At 41.5% G+C, this 20,634-nt stretch overlaps 1 protein-coding gene across 1 annotated transcript in view; it reads right to left on the bottom strand.

Moving 5' to 3' along the window:
- LOC131125806 (neuropilin-1a-like) overlaps positions 1-17,237 on the bottom strand; it is a 60,364-nt gene extending 43,127 nt beyond the window's left edge. The window contains exons 1-3 of the mRNA XM_058067692.2: positions 17,083-17,237; positions 16,704-16,878; positions 1,153-1,334 (exon numbers count right to left, since the gene is read on the bottom strand). Coding sequence (XP_057923675.2) covers positions 1,153-1,334; positions 16,704-16,878; positions 17,083-17,167 — 442 coding nt within the window. The 5' untranslated portion in view covers positions 17,168-17,237. The remainder of the gene's footprint in view (positions 1-1,152; positions 1,335-16,703; positions 16,879-17,082) is intronic.
- Positions 17,238-20,634: the final 3,397 nt, after the last annotated feature.

The raw sequence follows: 20,634 nt of genomic DNA, 5'->3' as shown, positions 1-20,634 counted from the left end.
TCCCCAATCCGATTGAGGTATCTTGTACCCGCTCAAACGGAAAGTTGTCAGGGTGCCTTCTTCTTCGTGGTGTTTTTCTTCTTCTGTTGTTTATTGGAGGTTGGCAAGCAGCTTTTGTGTGCATTAGCGCCATCTGTGGAACAGAATCTAAACCCTTCTATACGCCATTCACAAGTCCACTTTTATTAAAAAAGAAAATATATATCTATATAAAACATGTCCTGAGTTTAATTATAAAATATTAGCAAGATTGAATTTGATCTTTTCCTGTTTAAATTGATCCCGGGTGCGTTCTTTCAGCGCATGCTCAGATATGACGTAACACGCAGATCCAGACGTTCTTCACTTTTAAAAATGGAGGCCAGCAATCGGCACTGGACTAAGCAAAGTTTGTTTTTGATTCAAACTAAATTTCAAGATTGGAACTAACAAAAAACTGGCAATACGGAGTTATTCCAACAAGTGAAAGAAAAACTCGGGGAAGTCGGTATCACCTGATGTTGATGTTTACGTTTTACTGGGCATGCCCCATTGACTATTCTGTTTGATTATAGCGGTGCATGTAGATAGGAGATTGGAATATTCCTTTCCATGGATACCATTGTTTTCGGAAAGGTCAAGATTCTATTCGGAGAGAGAAAAACTCCTCATGTAAACATGACTACTGTCCTACTTCCAGTACGGTGCTGCATTCATCTCATTTTCAGGTCATCCCTGTTGCTTCCAAGGACAAACAGACCATTAGCTAAACGTGCCTGGGGTACCGCACACCTGTCTGACACACACACACACACCACACACACACGCACATACATTACCTCATTTAGCGCCACAAGCTCTCCGTTCTACAACCGCAATGGTGAGCATATTTATTCAGATTATGATCACTGCATTTTAAGATGCATTTTAATAGCCCCTCATTAAATAGTGCACTCAAACCAAAAACGTATCCAGCAAAAGTGTGCCAAAAGCCACTATGCAAATTTGATGTCATCAGTAGCAGAAAGGGAATCCACGGTGGATCCCAAAGGACACGAGCGCAAGGAAAAGTGAGTCGGAGCCGTCTTTGTTCCCACGAGCTCATTCATCAAATTCACAGGTTACTTCAGGAAGCAGCAGTGATAACAGAATGAGGTTAGTTCACACACAAACCTGTCTTGAAAACCTCGTAGCGTACAGAGAACCCCGCCCCGTGGGTCTCATAGTCGGAGACAAACTTGATGAGCAGCTGACCGCCACTGGAGATGATTGGAGACGGAGCAATCTTGCCGCAAAACTTGCCCAGCATGGGCGAGTGCTCGTCTTCGCCATTGTAGACCTCCACGTAGTCGTACCTGAGGAGAGACGCCAGGAGGTCATTGTGGAATTCCTGTATGAATATGTTGTATGGAATCACAGTTATTATTTACATAGTTGCCTTTTTTATTTGACATTTTAATTTTATAATGTAAGATTAGACGGCACGGCGGTCGAGTGGTTAGCGCGCAGACCTCACAGCTAGGAGACCAGGGTTCAATTCCACCCTCGGCCATCTCTGTGTGGAGTTTGCATGTTCTCCCCGTGCATGCGTGGGTTTTCTCCGGGTACTCCGGTTTCCTCCCACATTCCAAAAACATGCTAGGTTAATTAGCCACTCCAAATTGTCCATAGGTATGAATGTGAGTGTGAATCCCGAAAAGAGCTGGGATAGGTTCCAGCACCCTCACGACCCTCGTGAGGATAAGCGGTAGAAAATGAATGAATGAATTTCCTGCACGTAAACTATATTTATTCTCTATAAAATATTTTAATAGTTTTGTCTGATTGGATTTACATGATTTTGCTACAATTTTGTTTTTCCTCTCATCTTTGACAACAAGTTAATAATGGTAACCAATGTACCACAGTACATACACTACCGCTCAAAAGAAAATGTCTTTGTTTTTCAAAGAAAAACTTTTTCATGCATTTCACAAACATTTGTATCCATTTCACAAACAATGAAAATGAATGAGATCAGAGCTCTACATTAAAAACCAAAATGACTTGCCCATGGGGAATCCTTAAGGTGAGAACTACTTGCCCCAACTTGCCCCATGTAAAATGAAAAGACTGCCATAATGATATCATCTCATTTTTGTGGCATCACATGAGAATCTCAAATAAAGATGAAATGAGAGTACTATCATACTACCTTACACATCGTAGTCGTAGTAAGCAGTGATATTTAGAAGTTGTGCACCACAATGAAACATTATTGAATAGACACATTTGTGTACTAGTAAAGTGTTTTGAATCCAGAAAAAAATGCTCAATGGTCAAACAATAATTTGTGAAGCAAAGGTGAGAAAAATCCACAGAGAAATGGAAGCGCTAGATTTTGTAGCTTGTGCAAAATCAGCACTTGGTATTGGATCTAATCGGTGGTGTTTCATTGTGACCACTTCAAATTGTCACAGCAATGTGATTCACTCACCTGTGCCATCATTTGATTTGCTGCCGCTAATAAAATACTTGTTTAGGAGGCACTGGTTCATCACTTTTTGCTGTTTCCTTCAGAATTTGGCAGCGACGCCATGATGGATGTTTTCGTAGCCAAACGATCGCTGATTGGTTGATCGCGAACAACGGGTGTTGGTAAAACGCGGACTGTGGATTACGGACCGCGGTCTAATCCAAGATCATCATTTTATAAGTCTAATAGATTAGAAAACCCATCTAAAAATCTAAACTAAAATCTCTAACATAAAACAAACTGGGTCTAACAAGGACAGAAAAACGCTGCACAACTGTGCAAGAAGACAAATATGTGAGAGTGTGTAGTTTAAGACAAAGACGCCTCACAGGTCGTCACCTGGCAGCTGCACTAAATAGTAGCCGTCAAACACCAGTGTCAGTATCAACAGTGAAGCGGCCACTTCAGGACTTCAGACTTCATGGCAGGATTGCCAAGAAAAAGCCAGATCTCAGACTGGACAAAAACATTTCCAAGTCATCCCAAACTTTGGAGCAGTAGTGTATGTTTGAATAATCCATGTGATGATCTTTCAGGGTTGTGTTTTGGTTGATGCCGGTGGTCTTTGACGTTCATCATCGAGGTCATTAGTATGAACAACCAATCACAGCCAAGAGTTTTCTTCCCAAAAAGCCTCTTTGCTCAGTAATATTGTAAATGGAGCATAGGGCTAATTTAATGTCCGGTTTTTGGACTAATTCGTTTTTGAGGCCCAATTTCAACATGAAGTACCTTTTAGAATATGCTTCCACCTTTGGGCAAAACTTCTTGTGAAAGCCTCCATTCCCCGAAGAACACAATAAGCACGATTCAAGGAGGTTGAAGACTGAATAAATAGACAAGCAGACACGCGGGACACCGAGGCCACACTGAAGCGAGGCACTGAGACATCACATGACCCTTGCCCTAAGGCAAGAGGAAACAATGGCCAACTTGATGTGATGACAAGGACCGCCTGTGTGAGCCAAGTCCTGTTGGATTAGCAACAGATTAGCGAACAGACTAGAACACTGCTGACTAGTTTGAAGCAAATGAGGAAATGACAGATTAGATATTTAAGTGGATGAGCCATGCTTTCCTTCCCCTTGGAGACCGCTTACAAATGTCTTCTCATGCTTGTGTTGCGTTCCCTTCCCTGCACATCTGGACGGCATAAGGACTCCCTCGCTGCGTGAACTTTGTGTTGTGAATGCTTTTATTTTAAAACCAACACAGCAACAACAACAAAACGTTTTTTTTTTAACATGTTCATTTGGTTCTGTTGTACAGATGACCACCTTGTCTCAATTCACAAAGTGGAGATGAAGCTGCTGCCATGGAAACTAAAGAAAGCAAAGGGCTCGTTCACACAGCGATGATGACAGCATCAGCACCAAGTGTGGGCTCAGAAGCTTGCCGAAGGACGCACACACAAATTGTCTTTCTACACCAGTGTTTTTCAACCTTTTTTCAGCCACGACACGTTTTTTACATTGGAAAAATCTTGTGGCACACCACTAACCAAAAATATTACAAAATGTCACCACGACCTCACACGTGCATCAATAAGTCTATGGGAGGAACAAGGTAGGTGTTGCCACACGGACCAATATTACATTGCTCTACCAGTCTTTACACCACAGACACTCCACAGTAGCCACGTTTTTACATCACCACTTTTTCTCTTTCCCAATCACCTTTCGGGAAACAATGGTATCCATGGAAAGGAATATTCCAATCTCTTGTCTACATGCGCCGTGAAAATCAAACAGAATAGTCAATAGGGCATGCCCAGTAAAACGTAAACATCAACATCACGTTTTTCTTTCACTTGTTGGAATAACTCCGTATTGCCAGTTTTTCGTCTGTCCAGTCTTGAAATTTAGTTTGAATCAAAAACAAACTTTGCTTAGTCCAGTGCCGATTGCTGGCCTCCATTTTTAAAAGTGAAGAACGTCTGGATCTGCGTGTTACGTCATATCTGAGCATGCGCTGAAAGAACGCACCCGGGATCAATTTAAACAGGAAAAGCTCAAATTCAATCTTGCTAATATTTCATAATTAAACTCAGGACATGTTTTATATAGATATATATTTTCTTTTTTAATAAAAGTGGACTTGTGAATGGCGTATAGAAGGGTTTAGATTCTGTTCCACAGATGGCGCTAATGCACACGAAAGCTGCTTGCCAACCGCCAATAAACAACAGAAGAAGAAAAACACCACAAAGAAGAAGGCACCCTGACAACTTTCCGTTTGAGCGGGTACAAGATACCTCAATCGGATTGGTTAAAGGAATATTCCATCCCTGTTCAATTCTTTCCATTTGAGCAAATAAACCAAAGTGAATTGGAATATTTGGGTCCATGTATACTATTGACATAATGGCTATTGACATAATATTTGCAAATGATGATTAATAAATGTTAATTATAAAAAGTGATATTGGATAATTCCTCACGGCACACCTGACGGTTTCTCAAGGTACACTAGTGTGCCGCGGCACAGTGGTTGAAAATCACTTCAGATCAACCCCAGAAGAAGCAAATGTCCTACCTTTGGACTTTGAATATATCTTAGAGTGCATGTTCATTCAGGATTGTTTGCTATTGCTGAATGAATGCCAAACACACACATACACACACACACTTTCTGTAAGTGTCTTGTGTGCTTCAACGGCCATCTAAGCTCTGCTGGGATGCTGCAGATGGTACGTGTGTGTGCGTGTGCATGTGTGTGTGTGAACAGCAAAACGCACTACGCCGCCACCTGCCATCTCACACACAAACATACACACACGTCCATCCTTCCCTGTTTCTCACCTCCCCCGTGCTCACCAAAAAAAATCCACCTCATCTCCCCACTGTCAAACACACACACACACACACACACGTCATCTCCATGTTCACTCATGCTCTCCGTCATTTTCCAGCTCATATCCAAACTCATACTGGGCTTAAGTAGACGACTCAAAAGGTCAAAGTAGAAGGTTCATAAAGATACAAAGTCATTAGAAGCAAACACACACTGCCGTAACGGACTTGTACACAGGACAACAAACACACAATGAGCAAGACACAAACAACATGGAGTAGAATGAAGACAAATGCTTCCAAAGGGGACCCTGCACCGACACCCTGAATTAAAGAAGTGGGCCGAGCGTCCTTCATCTCGGCCGTGCAGAAGAAGCCTGCTGGGAAATCAAAACTGAAGCGGAGGAGGAGGAATTTGTTCTCATTTAGGAGAGCCCTATTCTGAGGGAGGAGGGCACGAGACAGCGAGTCCCCCCCCCCCCGTCTGACATCTTGTTTAGGCTCTGTGAAGGATCATGAAATTTCATTTGGTGCAAAGTCTTCCAGCTTAAATATGCAAAGCAGGACCAGGAACTAGGATTTCTCATATTCTGGATTTACATTGGGGCTGCACGGCAGTCGAGTGGTTAGCACACAGACCAGGGTTCAATTCCAATTCCTAAAATGCGTGGGTTTTCTCCGGGTACTCCGGTTTCCTCCCACATTCCAAAAACATGGTAGGTTAATTGGCCACTCCAAATGAATGAATGAATGATTGAATGAATGGATTACATTTTAAAAACTTAACTCATAATTAGGGCGGCATGGCAGTCGAGTGGTTAGCGCGCAGACCTTACAGCTAGGAGACAGGGTTCAATTCCACCCTCGGCCATCTCTATGTGGAGTTTGCATGTTCTCCCCGTGCATGCGTGGGTTTTCTCCGGGTACTCCGGTTTCCTCCCACATTCCAAAAACATGCTAGGTTAATTGGCCACTCCAAATTGTCCATAGGTATGAATGTGAGTGTGAATGGTTGTTAGTCTATATGTGCCCTGTGATTGGCTGGCCACCAGTCCAGGGTGTACCCCACCTCTCGCCCCAAGACAGCTGGGCTAACTCAATTAGGGCGGCACGGCGGTCGAGTGGTTAGCACGCAGACCTCACAGCTAGAAGACCAGGCTTCAATTCCACCCTCGGCCATCTCTGTGTGGAGTTTGCATGTTCTTCCACATTCATGCAATATGAGTGTGAATGGTTGTTTGTCTATATGTGCCCTGTGATTGGTTGGCCACCAGTCCAGGGTGTACTCCGACGCTCTCGCCCAAAGAGGCTCCAGCACCTCCTGTGACCCTTGTGAGGAAAAGCGGTAGAAAGTGAATGAATGAATGCATAATTAATTATCACATCCAGAGGTTCTGCGGTAACTTCAAACATCCACACTAACGACACCAACGACAAAGGTGGAATGTGTGTTGCTGTGAGATTGGGGAGAAAAAGGCTCTTTATTGCAGCGACACTCAGTCGTCAAGAGTCAAGCAATAAACCCTAAATCGATGCCACATCAATTTGACAAGTCCGGGCCGATATTTACTTCTATGTACTAGCCCCCTTACCCAATCCCCAGAGTAGTCGACATGACTGAACACCACTACACCATCAAAAGAAGGACAGTTGGGCGTATTTTTGGCTTCTTTTGCATCGCATTTGCTTGTGTGATATTACACGGGTGAGTGTGTCCCTACAGGAAGTACCCCTGAGGGGTTCCAAGCAGACAGACGCTACACATTCCTCCTACAAGAGGAGAAAAAAAGACATTATTGTCAAGTCCACTTGCGGACAACCATTTGAGCCCTGCCTCGCCGTCGCGCTTATTTATCAGTTCCAAGCCTCCCAGGTTGCTTGCAGGCACGGCCGTCCGCCCTCAGGCTGACCCCCCCGTGTGGCACCACTGATCTGCTGAAGCTGCCCATCGTGGCCTTGTGGAGTCAGGGAAGTGGTTTTGATGGTGTGAAGAGAGATAAGAGTCTTATGACTGAACTGTTGAAATGTGCTTGTATCAAGAAGGGGCATCAGCACCAGTACCTTTAAATTCAAAGAAACTAACAGGCTTCTTGAATTTAATTGGTTGAGGTTGTTGGTACATTTTCCGAGGTGTGAAATTGTCTCACACACCATCTGAAAAGGCCTCCAGCAGGTTTGTAGACCAGACCAGTGATTAACAACGCACATTTGCATCATTTCTTGATAGAACATGTCACATGGAGCTCAAATATGTACTTTCATGTTGATTTCTTTGAGCTCATCTATAAACATAAATGCATAAATACTGGTCACTTCAAAAGGGCGGCATACAAAACAATTGAAGGATGAAGGGGGGGCGAGATTCATACATTTTGTATGCTAAAAGTCATCCAAAGTAGGTCAAAATATGATAAGCTAGCTGAAAAAAACATTTGCATCTTAGATTTGTGCTAAATTAGTTTAATATCGAATAATACATCTCATTAATAATAAATTATATTCTTAAAAATATGCCAAGGACCAATTACAAATGAACTGTGGAGCAAAAATAGATATACTGTGCAGTAATTCCTCCTTTATCACAGTTAATTATCCACTAGTAAATTTCCACAAAATATGTTTTCATAGTTATGGCATAGGAAATTACGATCTTATAAATATGGTAATGGTAATGGTTTCATTTCATGTGAACATGCATCAGATTACAATTGAGTGCATCCCATAATCAGTTCCCAGTTCCACATGGCTTTCCATAATACAGTTTAAATAATGTACCTGGTACCGAAGTAGGAGGTGATATGAGCATCCAATGCCATAATGGGTACCATAGTATGTGTCAATATAGTGATATACAGTAAAGTCTCGTTATATCGATATTCTCGGGAGTCGGAAAAAATACCGATATAACCGGACTATCCATATATCCGATCCTGCGCCGAACTGCATTAAAAGTGGCAATAATGCACTCGACATTGTTCTATAGTATAGAACAATGTCGAGCAGCTTAAATCAATCTTTGCTTAAGGATTTCAATACCAAAAAAGAACACGGCGAACGGCTGCTTCCAGTCAACTTTATTTTTCACACTTCCACCACCAGAGCACAGCACACACACCGATTCCCGCACTTCCTGGTTCACAGGTCATGCTCAACCCGCCCCACATAGCTGGCCAAACACATGCCTGCAACAGCGTTCGTGGTTTCTCTCACAAGAGAAACCACGAACGCCAGCATGTACATATGAAAAACAGTGATTATTGCAAGCGATAAAAAGATATCTGAATACAACACAATTAAATACATGTATTTGTACGCTTGTGTCTTCGTTGGAATAGGTGTGTATGCTATGTCAGTTGGTTCTTCTGTTGCAGGCATTATCATAATAACCGGGTATCGTACTAACGGAACTAATTATATCATAAAAGACTAGAAATTTGCCGGGAAATGAAAATAGTATCGTAATAAGTAGTAATTCGTTATAACCGATATCGATATAACGAGACTTTACTGTATATAGAACATAATGACTGGTTCAAGACTCTTCATCCTTGTATTTAGCAAACATCAACTGCTTGTATTGTTTCTTGAATTGGCTCATCGTTGTGCATTGTTTGATTTCCTTACTCAATCCATTCCATAGTTTGATTCCACATACTGAAATGCTATGGCTAGCATAACGTAGTCCTAGCATAGAAGTGTTTCAAATGTACTTCTTCCCTGAGATCATATTTCTCCTCTCTTGTAGAGAAGTATTGGATGACATTTTTAGCTAATTGCTTATTTTTAGCCTTATGCATTATTTTAGCTGTTTGAAGATGAACTATATCAGCAAGTTGAAGTATTTGTGATTTTAGAAATAAGGAGTTAGTATTATGAATTATCCTTACTGACCTTTTTTGCAGTACATTTAGCGAGTGAAGATTGCTTTTATAGTTATTAGCCCATATTTCCACACAATAAGTAAGATATGGTAGAACCAGAGAGCAATAAAGAGTGTGGAGTGATTTCTGATAAATACACTTTTTAACATTATTTGAGCCCTCTAGATATAGTCAGCTTTACATTACAGAAAACAACCAAATGAGACATAAATAAAACATTTGCCCATGTGTGTCACAGTAAATGTGTTCCATCAGGAACCAACAGGAAGTGATGTTATAGGTTCAGGGTTGAGTTTTAGCTTGTTGTGGGTTTCGGATCCACCAGTAACGCATGCTATTGCTGAGAAGATGGTGATGATTATTATGATTATGTTATTGTAACTACGTCTATTCGGTAATAATTTAAACCTATAATGACATTTACAATGTGTCTTCTAAATGGCTTTTTATTATTATTTTAGTTCATTTAATCCTATTTTTGGCATTGTTTTTTTGAATTCGCTCATCTTAGAACCAAAATGAGCTGTCTCTTTTGATCTGTTTTTATATCTTTAGAACACACAGAAAATAGAAAGACACGTGTTCATATTTCACATAAAGACAAAAAAGCTGCGTTTCCTTTAAATGGGAACTGTGGAGTGGATCTGTAGTGTGATTGGAAAGTTTCAAAAGGTTTAAAAAGGAAGGAGGAGGAAGAAGTGCACATGAGGTTCACGAGGAACACTTTCAGGAACAGAAAGTAACAATTTGGAAGAGATGGTATGTAGTGGAAAATGACAGTCTGAAGCTGGAAGTCAAGTGGCAACCGATTGGTCATGAAAGGTTGAGGTCAGATTGATCTCGACAAGAAGCGTCTTGGTCTTTTTCCACTTCAAATGTGACCTCAGCGACACCAAACGCTTGGTTTTAAAGTCTTCTGCTGAGAATGGTTGTGATCATACATAGGTATGATCACACTGAATCATCCTACACACTTTCATTGACATGGTTCAAATACCGGGTCCACGTGGCACCTCCAGGCAATGGAGCATTGGTCTACAGCAGGGGTCTCAAACTCAATTTACCTGGGGGCCACTAGAGCTGGGGTCTGGGTGAGGCTGGGCCACATCAGGTTAAAAAACAAAAACAAAAAAACAAACAAACAAACAAAAAATTATATATATATATATATAAGAAAAAAATTAAAATAAAAATACAATGCTTCTGCTTCAATACCCTCCACTTTTTCGGTGCTTTGGTTCTTTGCAAAAGCTCTGAGAAAACATGAAATTATAATACATTATTATAAATTAATTTTTATTTATTATTAAATTATTAAATAAATGTTTAATGTTAATTTTTATTTTTCAACATAAAATGAGATGGAAAAATAAATAAGCAAATCAAAAAACAAATGAAACAAGTGAAACAAATTTATTTTTATTTATGATTAAATTATTAAATAAATGTTTAATGTACATTTTCATTTTTTGACACAAAATAAGATGGAAAAATAAATAAGCAAATCAAAAAACAAATGAAACAAGTGAAACAAATTAATTTGTATTCATTATTAAATTATTAAATAAATGTTTAATGTTAATTTGTATTTTTTGACACAAAATAAGATGGAAAAATAAATAAGCAAATCAAAAAACTAATGAAACAAATGAACAAATTAATTTTTATTTATTATTAAATTATTAAATAAATGTTTAATGTTTATTTTTATTTTTCAACACAAAATCAGATGGAAAAATAAATAAGCAAATTAAAAAACAAATTAAACAAATTCAACTTTCATATCAAGGCAGGGGTCTCAAAGTAGCGTCGTTTGTGAGTTTGAGACCCCTGGTCTACACACTGATTTTTGAGGACTTAATATCTAAATATGAGGACATTTGCCTTCTGACTCAAGAGGAACAGTTGCTTCTTCTGTGGCAAGATTTATAGCATTTAATGGAATGATCTAGATTTATAGCACACACCTGCTATTAATCCCCATTCTCCTCTTGAAGAAGAGAACACTGCTGTTTATCTTCATGTGCCATCCTGGGACCGAGTGCTCCTCATGTACAACATTTTTAGCTCACGCAGCTTTGAGGGGCTCAAATAAAACAGCAAAAGTGCAACAATGCTTCATGTGGACCACACAAAGCACCAGGAAGTGGGCGGGATAGTTTGCCATCCTCCTTCTTGAACCTGCTCCATGTTATCAAACATGACAAAACATCCCATTTGGACTGTTTCTGTTTCAAGTTGGTGAATTTTGAATGTGTTTTCATAAGAACTGTAAAGCCTTTGCAGCCAATCAGAAAGCAGAAGACAGCTATGAGTGGAAAAAACAGTAAGGTGAATTGAAGAATAGCGTGTGGACTGATGTGTGACAGTATGGAGAAAAAATGGAAACCATAGAAGTGACCGCATACAAGTTCAATCACAAGAATCAGAAATCAGCCAATGTGAATAATCGTCCACGTTTGGGTCACATGTTGGCGTCGGTGTCAAACCCACCGCTAACCCTGTCTAATAAGAGGAAGCGGTTCAGCCAACTCCGAAAAGGACATCCTGAATTATCCCGCCACCGACGCATGTTCCCGACCAGTGCCTGCCTGTGCTCTGCAGGGATGCGTTTTGGCAGAGAGGCTATTTTCAGACGAACGTGTGATGAGGCTTGGCGACGGGGGCGGAGCCGAGAGAAGCCGGTGTCGCCGAACAAAGGCGTGACAGCCGCCGTCTGCCCCGATTTTATCGTGAAAATGTCCTTTTTTACACCTTGCATTAGAGCAGGGGTCTCAAACTCAATTTACCTGGGGGCCACTAGAGCTAGGGTCTGGGCAATGCTGGGACGCATCAGGTTTTCCAAAAAAAAAAAAAAAAACGCATTTATTAAAAACAAAAAATTATACAAACTTTTTCAGTGCTTTGGTTCCGATTTTCTACAATAAAAGCTCTGATAAAACATTCAGCTATTCTCAAATATCTTCATATATATAAATATATTATAAATATATTTTAAATATATTTTATTTTTCTGCACAAAATAAGATGAAAAATAAATAAACAAATCAAGAATAAAGAAAATCAATCAATCAGTAATAAATAAATATAATAATAATAATAAAAACTTAAGAAACCACATATAGTTGGTGGGTAGACAAATTATTTTTTTCAGATTAAAATGAACAAAGCATTATTAGAGCCCTGTAGACATGACAAAACATGACTATAGTCACATTTATACTCTTTTTATTTACAACATATTGCGCAACTGCAGGGTCTTGAGACACATGCTAACTCGCAAACTAGAGAGCTAGCGACCTAAACGTTAACCTTTAACATGAACATTAATCAAAAGTAATAATTTTTTCTGGGTACATGATACCATACAGCATCCATATCAAACTTGCGCAGGCCGCACTAACATTAAACTTTCATATCAAGGCGGGGGCCTCAAACTAGTGACCTGCAGGACACATTTGGCCCGTGGGCCGCGTGTTTGAGACCCCTGCAGTAGAGGATTAGGTTCATTGGTTTAGTTTCATTCATGATTTAATGCTGTTAAACTGAAACTGAGCAAAGAGGCTTTTTGGAAAAACTCTTGGCTGTGATTGGTTGTTCACACTAATGACCTCGATGATGAACGTCAAAGACCACCGGCATCAACCAAAACACAACCCTGAAACATCCTGACATGGATTATTTGTCAGAGGGACTGTGGTCTCGTCTTTAACCCTCTCTACCATCTGCAGACATCTCTGGAACGTTGACTCACTCCCAAATACAACGACTGCGCTGCCAAGTAAGAGAGCTTCAAGCTCACCGCCTCATCATCCAACACAAACACGCAACAATCACCCACAATAAATGGAGCAAAGCGGAGTCGCCCACCCCAACCCACCCACAAATACGAAAAGGACAAGAGGCGGCTTGATGACTGGAACTATTACACCACAAACTGAAAACAAAAAGTGCAAAATCAGTCAACGAACACGTTTCATTACATGGAAACATCTCGGAAGTCAACATTTTATCTTTGTGGGAACACTGAGGAAGACCCTTCTTTGTTTTCAGGAAAATAACCACACATTTTCTTCACTTTTCACCTCCTGAAGGTCAAAGTGTGACCTGACGGCCATTTACAACCCACAGCTTGTTTTTTTACTGGTCCGTTGGAACAACAAGAAGAGAACAAGAACAAGAAAACTAAAAAGGAAAACCACAACAAAAGGTGAAACAACAACAAAAAATGTATAACGTTACAAGAAAAGGTTGAAATGTTAATATTTATAATACCGCATTTCACCCACAAAACATCCATCCATTTTCCATCCACATGCAACTCCACACAGAGATGGCCAAGCTGAGAATCAAACCCAGGTCTTCCTTATTTGGCCAAAATGGTAGCCACTCGTCCACCATGCGGCCCCACTGTAAATGATTTTCATCAATATCAATCAATAAAGAAAAGACCAAACATTAGCCAAGATCATCACTATACACGTTTATGTAACAATTCCAACCATGGAATTCCCATTTCACCTCCCAAAAGTCATCACTAGTTTTCACAGACGTTACATTCCACAACTACCAGCAAATGCCAAAAATCCCATGGTCATTGATATACCCACACCATGTTCTCCTACAACTGCGGATCAACATTTGCAATAAAAAGGACTGTTGCAAGGACAGGTTAACATGCTGGAACAATGCTGGTTACAGCAACCCATACAGTGTTTTGTACAAATACATCTATAAATATGATCAGGTTCAATATTTTCAGTGAATAGTGAAAAATATTTCTGTCCCCTGGGGGTGAGGGCATGACAGAAAATAATTGGTTTATGCTAGTGGTTTTCAATTATTTACTGTCATGCCACCCCTCAGGGACAGAAATGTTTTCATGCCCCCTCTTATTTGAAATACTAGATCAGGGGTCTCAAACTCAATTTACTTGGGGGCCACTGGAAGTCGGGTCTGGGTGAGACTGGGCCGCATCAGGTTTTCCCAAAAAAAAAAAAAATAAATAAAAAAAACTTTTCTTTGGTTCCAATTTTCTACAATAAAAGCTCTGATAAAACATTCCACTGTTCTCAATATAATACAATAAATAAATACAATAAATAAATAAATATAATAATAATAATAAAACGGCAAATAATAAAAACTTAAGAAACCACATATAGTTGGTGGGTAGACAAATTATTTTTTTCAGATTAAAATGAACAAAGCATTATTAGAGCCCTGTAGACATGACAAAACACGACTATAGTCACATTTATACTCTTTTTATTTACAACATATTGCGCAACTGCAGGGTCTTGAGACACATGCTAACTAGAGAGCTAGCGACCTAAACGGTAGCCTTCAAGTTATTTCCTTAAAACCTAAGTAGCCAAAAACTTACCAATTCCACACGGATAGGGAGGATAACTATTAACAGTTATTTAACCTTTAACATGAACATTAATGAAACGTAATAACTTTTTCTGGGTACATGATACCATACAGCATCCATATCAAACTTGCATGGGCCGCACTAACATTAAACTTTCATATCAAGGCGGGGGCCTCAAACTAGTGTCCCGCGTGTTTGAGACCCCTGTACTAGATAATCGGATCATATCTATTTATTTATCTCTACTACACAGTCTGAACTTGAAACAGAAACCAGAAAAATGGTAGAAAATGGAAAACGCAAAAGCCTATTCAAGAGTCAAATTGCATGTAGAGTACTCTAAATGTGTACATGTTGGCAGGTCTGCATTGGTTTACACTGATGCTCCAACTGCAACACATGCATCAATGGAAAAAGAAATAAGGATGCCATAATTGCGATGTAAGGTTTTATCCACCACGTTTCACTGGTTAGCCCACACACAAGCACGTTACGAATCAGAAAAAACACAAACTATGGACAGACAGGCTTACAACACAAACGTTTATGAGTCCCGTGGGTCTGGAACATGATCCCATAGTAGTGGGGGACACCATCTGTGAGCCGCACGGTGATTTACTCAGGAGTCGTTCATGAAGCTTTTAAAAAAAGACAGAGGAGCCGGCATTACAAATAAAGCTTATTTATAGAGGGCCAAGACACACACGGGCTTCTGTGTGGACCCAGCAACAGTACATGTGTGTCTGCGGGTCACCATGAAGACACATGGAAGGGATGACCCGCAGATACATGGAAGGAAAAGGTGTGTTTGAGTACCTCTGCGTACCATACACACGCGTAAAAACACTTTCATGTAGCTTAGCGACACACTCCCAACACACACGGCCTTAGTTTACTATTTCTTTGTTCTGATGATTCAACTCTGTGGAACAGAATCTAAACCCTTCTATACGCCATTCACATGTCCACTTTTATTAAAAAAGAAAATATATATCTATATAAAACATGTCCTGAGTTTATTTATACAATATTAGCAAGATTGAATTTGATCTTTTCCTGTTTAAATTGATCCCGGGTGCGTTCTTTCAGCGCATGCTCAGATATGACGTAACACGCAGATCCAGACGTTCTTCACTTTTAAAAATGGAGGCCAGCAATCGGCACTGGACTAAGCAAAGTTTGTTTTTGATTCAAACTAAATTTCAAGACTGGAACGGACAAAAAACTGGTAATACGGAGTTATTCCAACAAGGGAAAGAAAAACTCGGGGAAGTCGGTATCACGTGATGTTGATGTTTACGTTTTACTGGGCATGCCCTATTGACTATTCTGGTTAATTATAGCGGCGCATGTAGACAAGAGAGGGCAGCACGGCGAGGAAGTGGTTAGCGCGCAGACCTCACAGCTAGGAGGACCAGGGTTCGATTCCACCCTCGGCCATCTCTGTGTGGAGTTTGCATGTTCTCCCGGTGCATGCGTGGGTTTTCTCCAGGTACTCCGGTTTCCTCCCACATTCCAAAAACATGCTAGGTTAATTGGCCACTCCAAATTGTCCATAGGTATGAATGTGAGTGTGAATGGTTGTTTGTCTATATGTGCCCTGTGATTGGCTGGCCACCAGTCCAGGGTGTACCCCGCCTCTCGCCCGAAAACAGCTGGGATAGGCTCCAGCACCCCCGCGACCCTCGTGAGGAAAAAGCGGTAGAAAATGAATGAATGTAGACAAGAGATTGGAATATTCCTTTCCATGTATACCATTGTTTTCAGAAAGAGAAAAACTCCTCATGTAAACGTGGCTACTGTAAATCGATCAAAAATGAGTATTATTATTTTAATAAACACCCCCCCCCACACACACACAGCCATCAAACATCACTTGTCAATCAACAGCAACAGCACTCATCAATTAGCTGATATTTGCAAACAGCAGCAGGCTAAGATGACTTATAATGTAAATTTTAAAAGAAAATCAACTGTCAATCATGCAGGTGTGCTCCCCTTTAGTGTCTCCACCTGCAACTCTGACACCTGCTATGACGCCTAATGGTCAACAGGGGGCAGAGTACCCCGCTGTATCGATACAAACTTAGGCACGCGTGAGTGAGCGTGTGTGTGTGTGTGTGTGTGTGTGTGTATCTCTTATGTGAACTCTTATTTACTTGCAGTCTCGGTCCTCCAGATCAAAATGCGGGTTGAAGTTGATGAGGATCTTCTGACCCGGTTCGGGCGCCGTGATGACCCACACGCAGTGCTGCGAAGGCGGGTACGCGCCAGGGTAGCCCGGGGAGGTCAGGTAGTCCGCGGTGTGGATGTCGATGGCCCCGCCGCACTCGTCTGCACCCAGAGGGACACAGCAGAACCGAATGAATCGAACGTCAAACGCATCACACCCCCCAAAAATTATTATTTTCATGACGAATTTTGTATGATTCGACCACACTCAACTTCAGCAGACATTAATGCAGAGAACCAGACGTGTTCTATGGTTTTATCATGTCATCGGGTATAATAATAATTTAGGAAGGACCCATAACCCACCAGTCTGGGTCAGCGCAGCCACCAGGACCACTTGTGTGAGGAGGAACCAAAGCGGTCCAGTACACGTCCTGGTCTTGAGCAACATCCTTGGCTCCGCGGATCAAAAATATTCAAGGAGTTGTCAAAGAAAAAAAACGATAAAGAAATAGTCTCAAAGTACGCGGTCCAGCTTTGGCATCCTGGGAGCTTTCAGCTCAACTTGACATGTCCGGGAGAAGATAATCCAAGGAAAAAGGGGAAACAAAACGAGATATTCCGTTAGGTGGAAGTGGCAGATATCGGACTTGACTTCCAGAACCTCGCTGAAGAAATCCTCCCAAGTAGAAGAACAGCAGAAGATCGTCTTTAGCGAGCAGCAGCAACAACAGCAACAGAGAACATCACCCCAGTCCTCCTCACCGCCAGCCTCACTCGCTCTTTCTCCGCCTCCCTGCGCGCGCAACCTCCGTCACGGTCCTCGTGTCGCGACCCACTGTGGAATTTACACACCCGCTACCGCTACCAAGAAGGCTGCCACACACACTAACACCGCCAGGCTGCTTTATGGCCCAAACATCGGAAACACTCGCATTCAACACAGCTAATTTGTTGCTTCACTCCCGCCTTTTTCAGATCCACAAAACCGAAAGTCTCACTTTCAACTGGAAGACAATCAAAAGGGCCTTAAAATTGGGATTAAAAAAATAATATTTAGTAGTCTTAGTAGTCTCTTTTTAACGAGCAGGTCACTGACCCCTTATGGGACGTTTGAACCAGTGGCGTGATTCCGCCTATTTTAGGGGGGCCTAAAATGTTTTTTATTCATTCATTCATTTTCTACCGCTTTTCCTCACAAGGGTCGCAGGCGTGCTGGAGCCTATCCCAGCTGTCTTCGGGCGAGAGGCGGGGTACACCCTGGAGTGGTGGCCAGCCAATCACAGGGCACATATAGACAAACAACCATTCACACTCACATTCATACCTATGGACAATTTGGAGTGGCCAATTAACCTAGCATGTTTTTGGAATGTGGGAGGAAACCGGAGTACCCGGAGAAAACCCACGCATGCACGGGGAGAACATGCAAACTCCACACAGAGATGGCCGAGGGTGGAATTGAACCCTGGTCTCCTAGCTGTGAGGTCTGTGCGCTAACCACTAGTCCGGAAAAGCGAGCTATTGTTTTTTTTTCTTTAGGCTCTCTAAATCAAATGCATTCAGTACATTTTTTTGGCTGAATGGGGCAGCACGCCGGTCGTGTGGTTAGCGCGCAGACCTCATAGACCAGGGTTCAATTCCACCTTCGGGCCATGTCTGTGTGGAGTTTGCATGTTCTCCCTGGGTTTTCTCCGGGTACTCCGGTTTCCTCCCACATTCCAAAAACATGCTAGGTTAATTGGCCACTCCAAATTGTCCATAGGTATGAATGTGAGTGTGAATGGTTGTTTGTCTATATGTGCCCTGTGATTGGCTGGCCACCAGTCCAGGGTGTACCCCGCCTCTCGCCCGAAGACAGCTGGGATAGGCTCCAGCACCCCTGCGGAGCTGTAGTCAAGCTGGTCTCTTCCATTCTGAACATAATTGATGAAATATATTTATGTAGCACATAAAGACAATTAACATTGACATAAAACATTCCAGACAATAGCTGAGGCAGATGCTCTCCTGCGAGATAAATAACATATGTTCCGAAAAGGGACTAATCCCATTCAGCGCAGCAAATGACCCAGAATGGATTTTGTTCTTAAATCAAGGATCAATAACACTTTCTGCCATATTGATGGATGCTGATTGGAAGAAAATCAGGTTATCTTGACAAAAGTCCAATGCGGAACGAGACATCAAGTGACAAACGAGGAGTTTCCAGAGAAGTTCTCATCATCCATGTCTGAGAGGTACGGCTACATTTTGCGAAATACTTCCACGAGTCTGCTTCGAAAAAACATCTGTTTCATGATATCACGATCATAAATATGTGTACTTACTTAAGTGCCCTGTTCTCCACGTGTAGCTTAACTGATATCTCAACCGGGATCCTTCTTTGCAAATGTGTAACGTCTCAGATGTTTGAGCAGTACAACATGATGGATGAGCACACTCTTTGATGTGATGTATTCTGCTGATTGGGGGTGGGGGGGTGTGGGGGCGGGGGTGCAGGGTTAGGGGGTCCCTCTGCGCCTGACATAAATCTCAATGTAAGTCACTGCCATCAAGCTCTCAACTGGTTGGCTCCAGCTTTACGTGCGAGCACTGCTCTTTGCTCTTTGTCTATTTGTTCTCTTAATGTTGTTAACGTTGGACACGTGGGCGTGGCTTACGACTTTACTGTGAGCTGGAAGAAGGCGGGGTTTGGTGTCACCTGACAACTATTGTTTCATTTAGCAGCCATGTATAGTGCACCACTAGGGGTGTAACGGTGCATGTTTTTGTAATCGGGGTTTTTCTTAGGGAACCTTCTGTACTATACAGAGTTCCCACACTTGGCCTTCTCTGTGAAAAATGCAAATGAAGACTCTTAAGGTCAGGACTAGGGGTGTCCCGATCCAAGATTGAGATCGGATATGTTAATGGTAATGGTTTTATTTCATTTGAACATGCATCAGATTACAATTGAGTGCATCCCATAATCAGTTCACAGTTCCACATGTCCAAAAGGAGTAGGAAGAAGCAAAGCTTATTAAATCCTAACCCTCCATATCGGGCCGATGTCAGACAAAATTGCCGATATTGGCACCGCGATACCAGCAGTCCATCCCAGAATTCCATCCAGCAGCAGTACTTCTATTCATGGTGGAGAATCCACATGATCAGAACATGGTGTGGAATTTCACCTAATTATTATCGGTAAATAATGTGCTGTTGTTGAGACTGTGCTGTAATACACTTCAGGGCTCTACATTAAAAACCAAAATGACTTGCCCATGGGGAATCCTTAAGGTGAGAACTACTTGCCCCAACTTGCCCCATGTAAAATGAAAAGACTGCCATAATGATATCATCTCATTTTTGTGGCATCACATGAGAATCTCAAATAAAGATGAAATGATGATCATTTCTTGTGGTTGTTTTCCTACATAGATCATGACGTTGCATGGAAATCTGGATTGTCAAGAGACTTCTAGGCACTTTGCCTTTTAGAAGTTGTGCACCACAATGAAACATTATTGAATAGACACATTTGTGTACTAGTAAAGTGTTTTGAATCCAGAAAAAAATGCTCAATGGTCAAACAATAATTTGTGAAGCAAAGGTGAGAAAAATCCACAGAGAAATGGAAGCGCTAGATTTTGTAGCTTGTGCAAAATCAGCACTTGGTATTGGATCTAATCGGTGGTGTTTCATTGTGACCACTTCAAATTGTCACAGCAATGTGATTCACTCACCTGTGCCATCATTTGATTTGCTGCCGCTAATAAAATACTTGTTTAGGAGGCACTGGTTCATCACTTTTTGCTGTTTTCCTTCACAAGTTGTTGAACAATTAGACCATGTTGGCAGGGACGCCATGATAGATGTTTTCCTCGTCAAACCATCGCTGATTGGTTGATCGCCAACAAGAACGGGTGTGGGTAA

Source organism: Doryrhamphus excisus, linkage group LG11, assembly GCF_037039965.1.
Source record: "Doryrhamphus excisus strain RoL-2023G ecotype Guam linkage group LG11, RoL_Dexc_Guam_v1.1, whole genome shotgun sequence".
Lineage (NCBI taxonomy): Eukaryota > Metazoa > Chordata > Actinopteri > Syngnathiformes > Syngnathidae > Doryrhamphus > Doryrhamphus excisus.
Note: the sequence above shows the minus strand (reverse complement) of the source record. Positions and strands in the feature narration are given on the sequence as shown.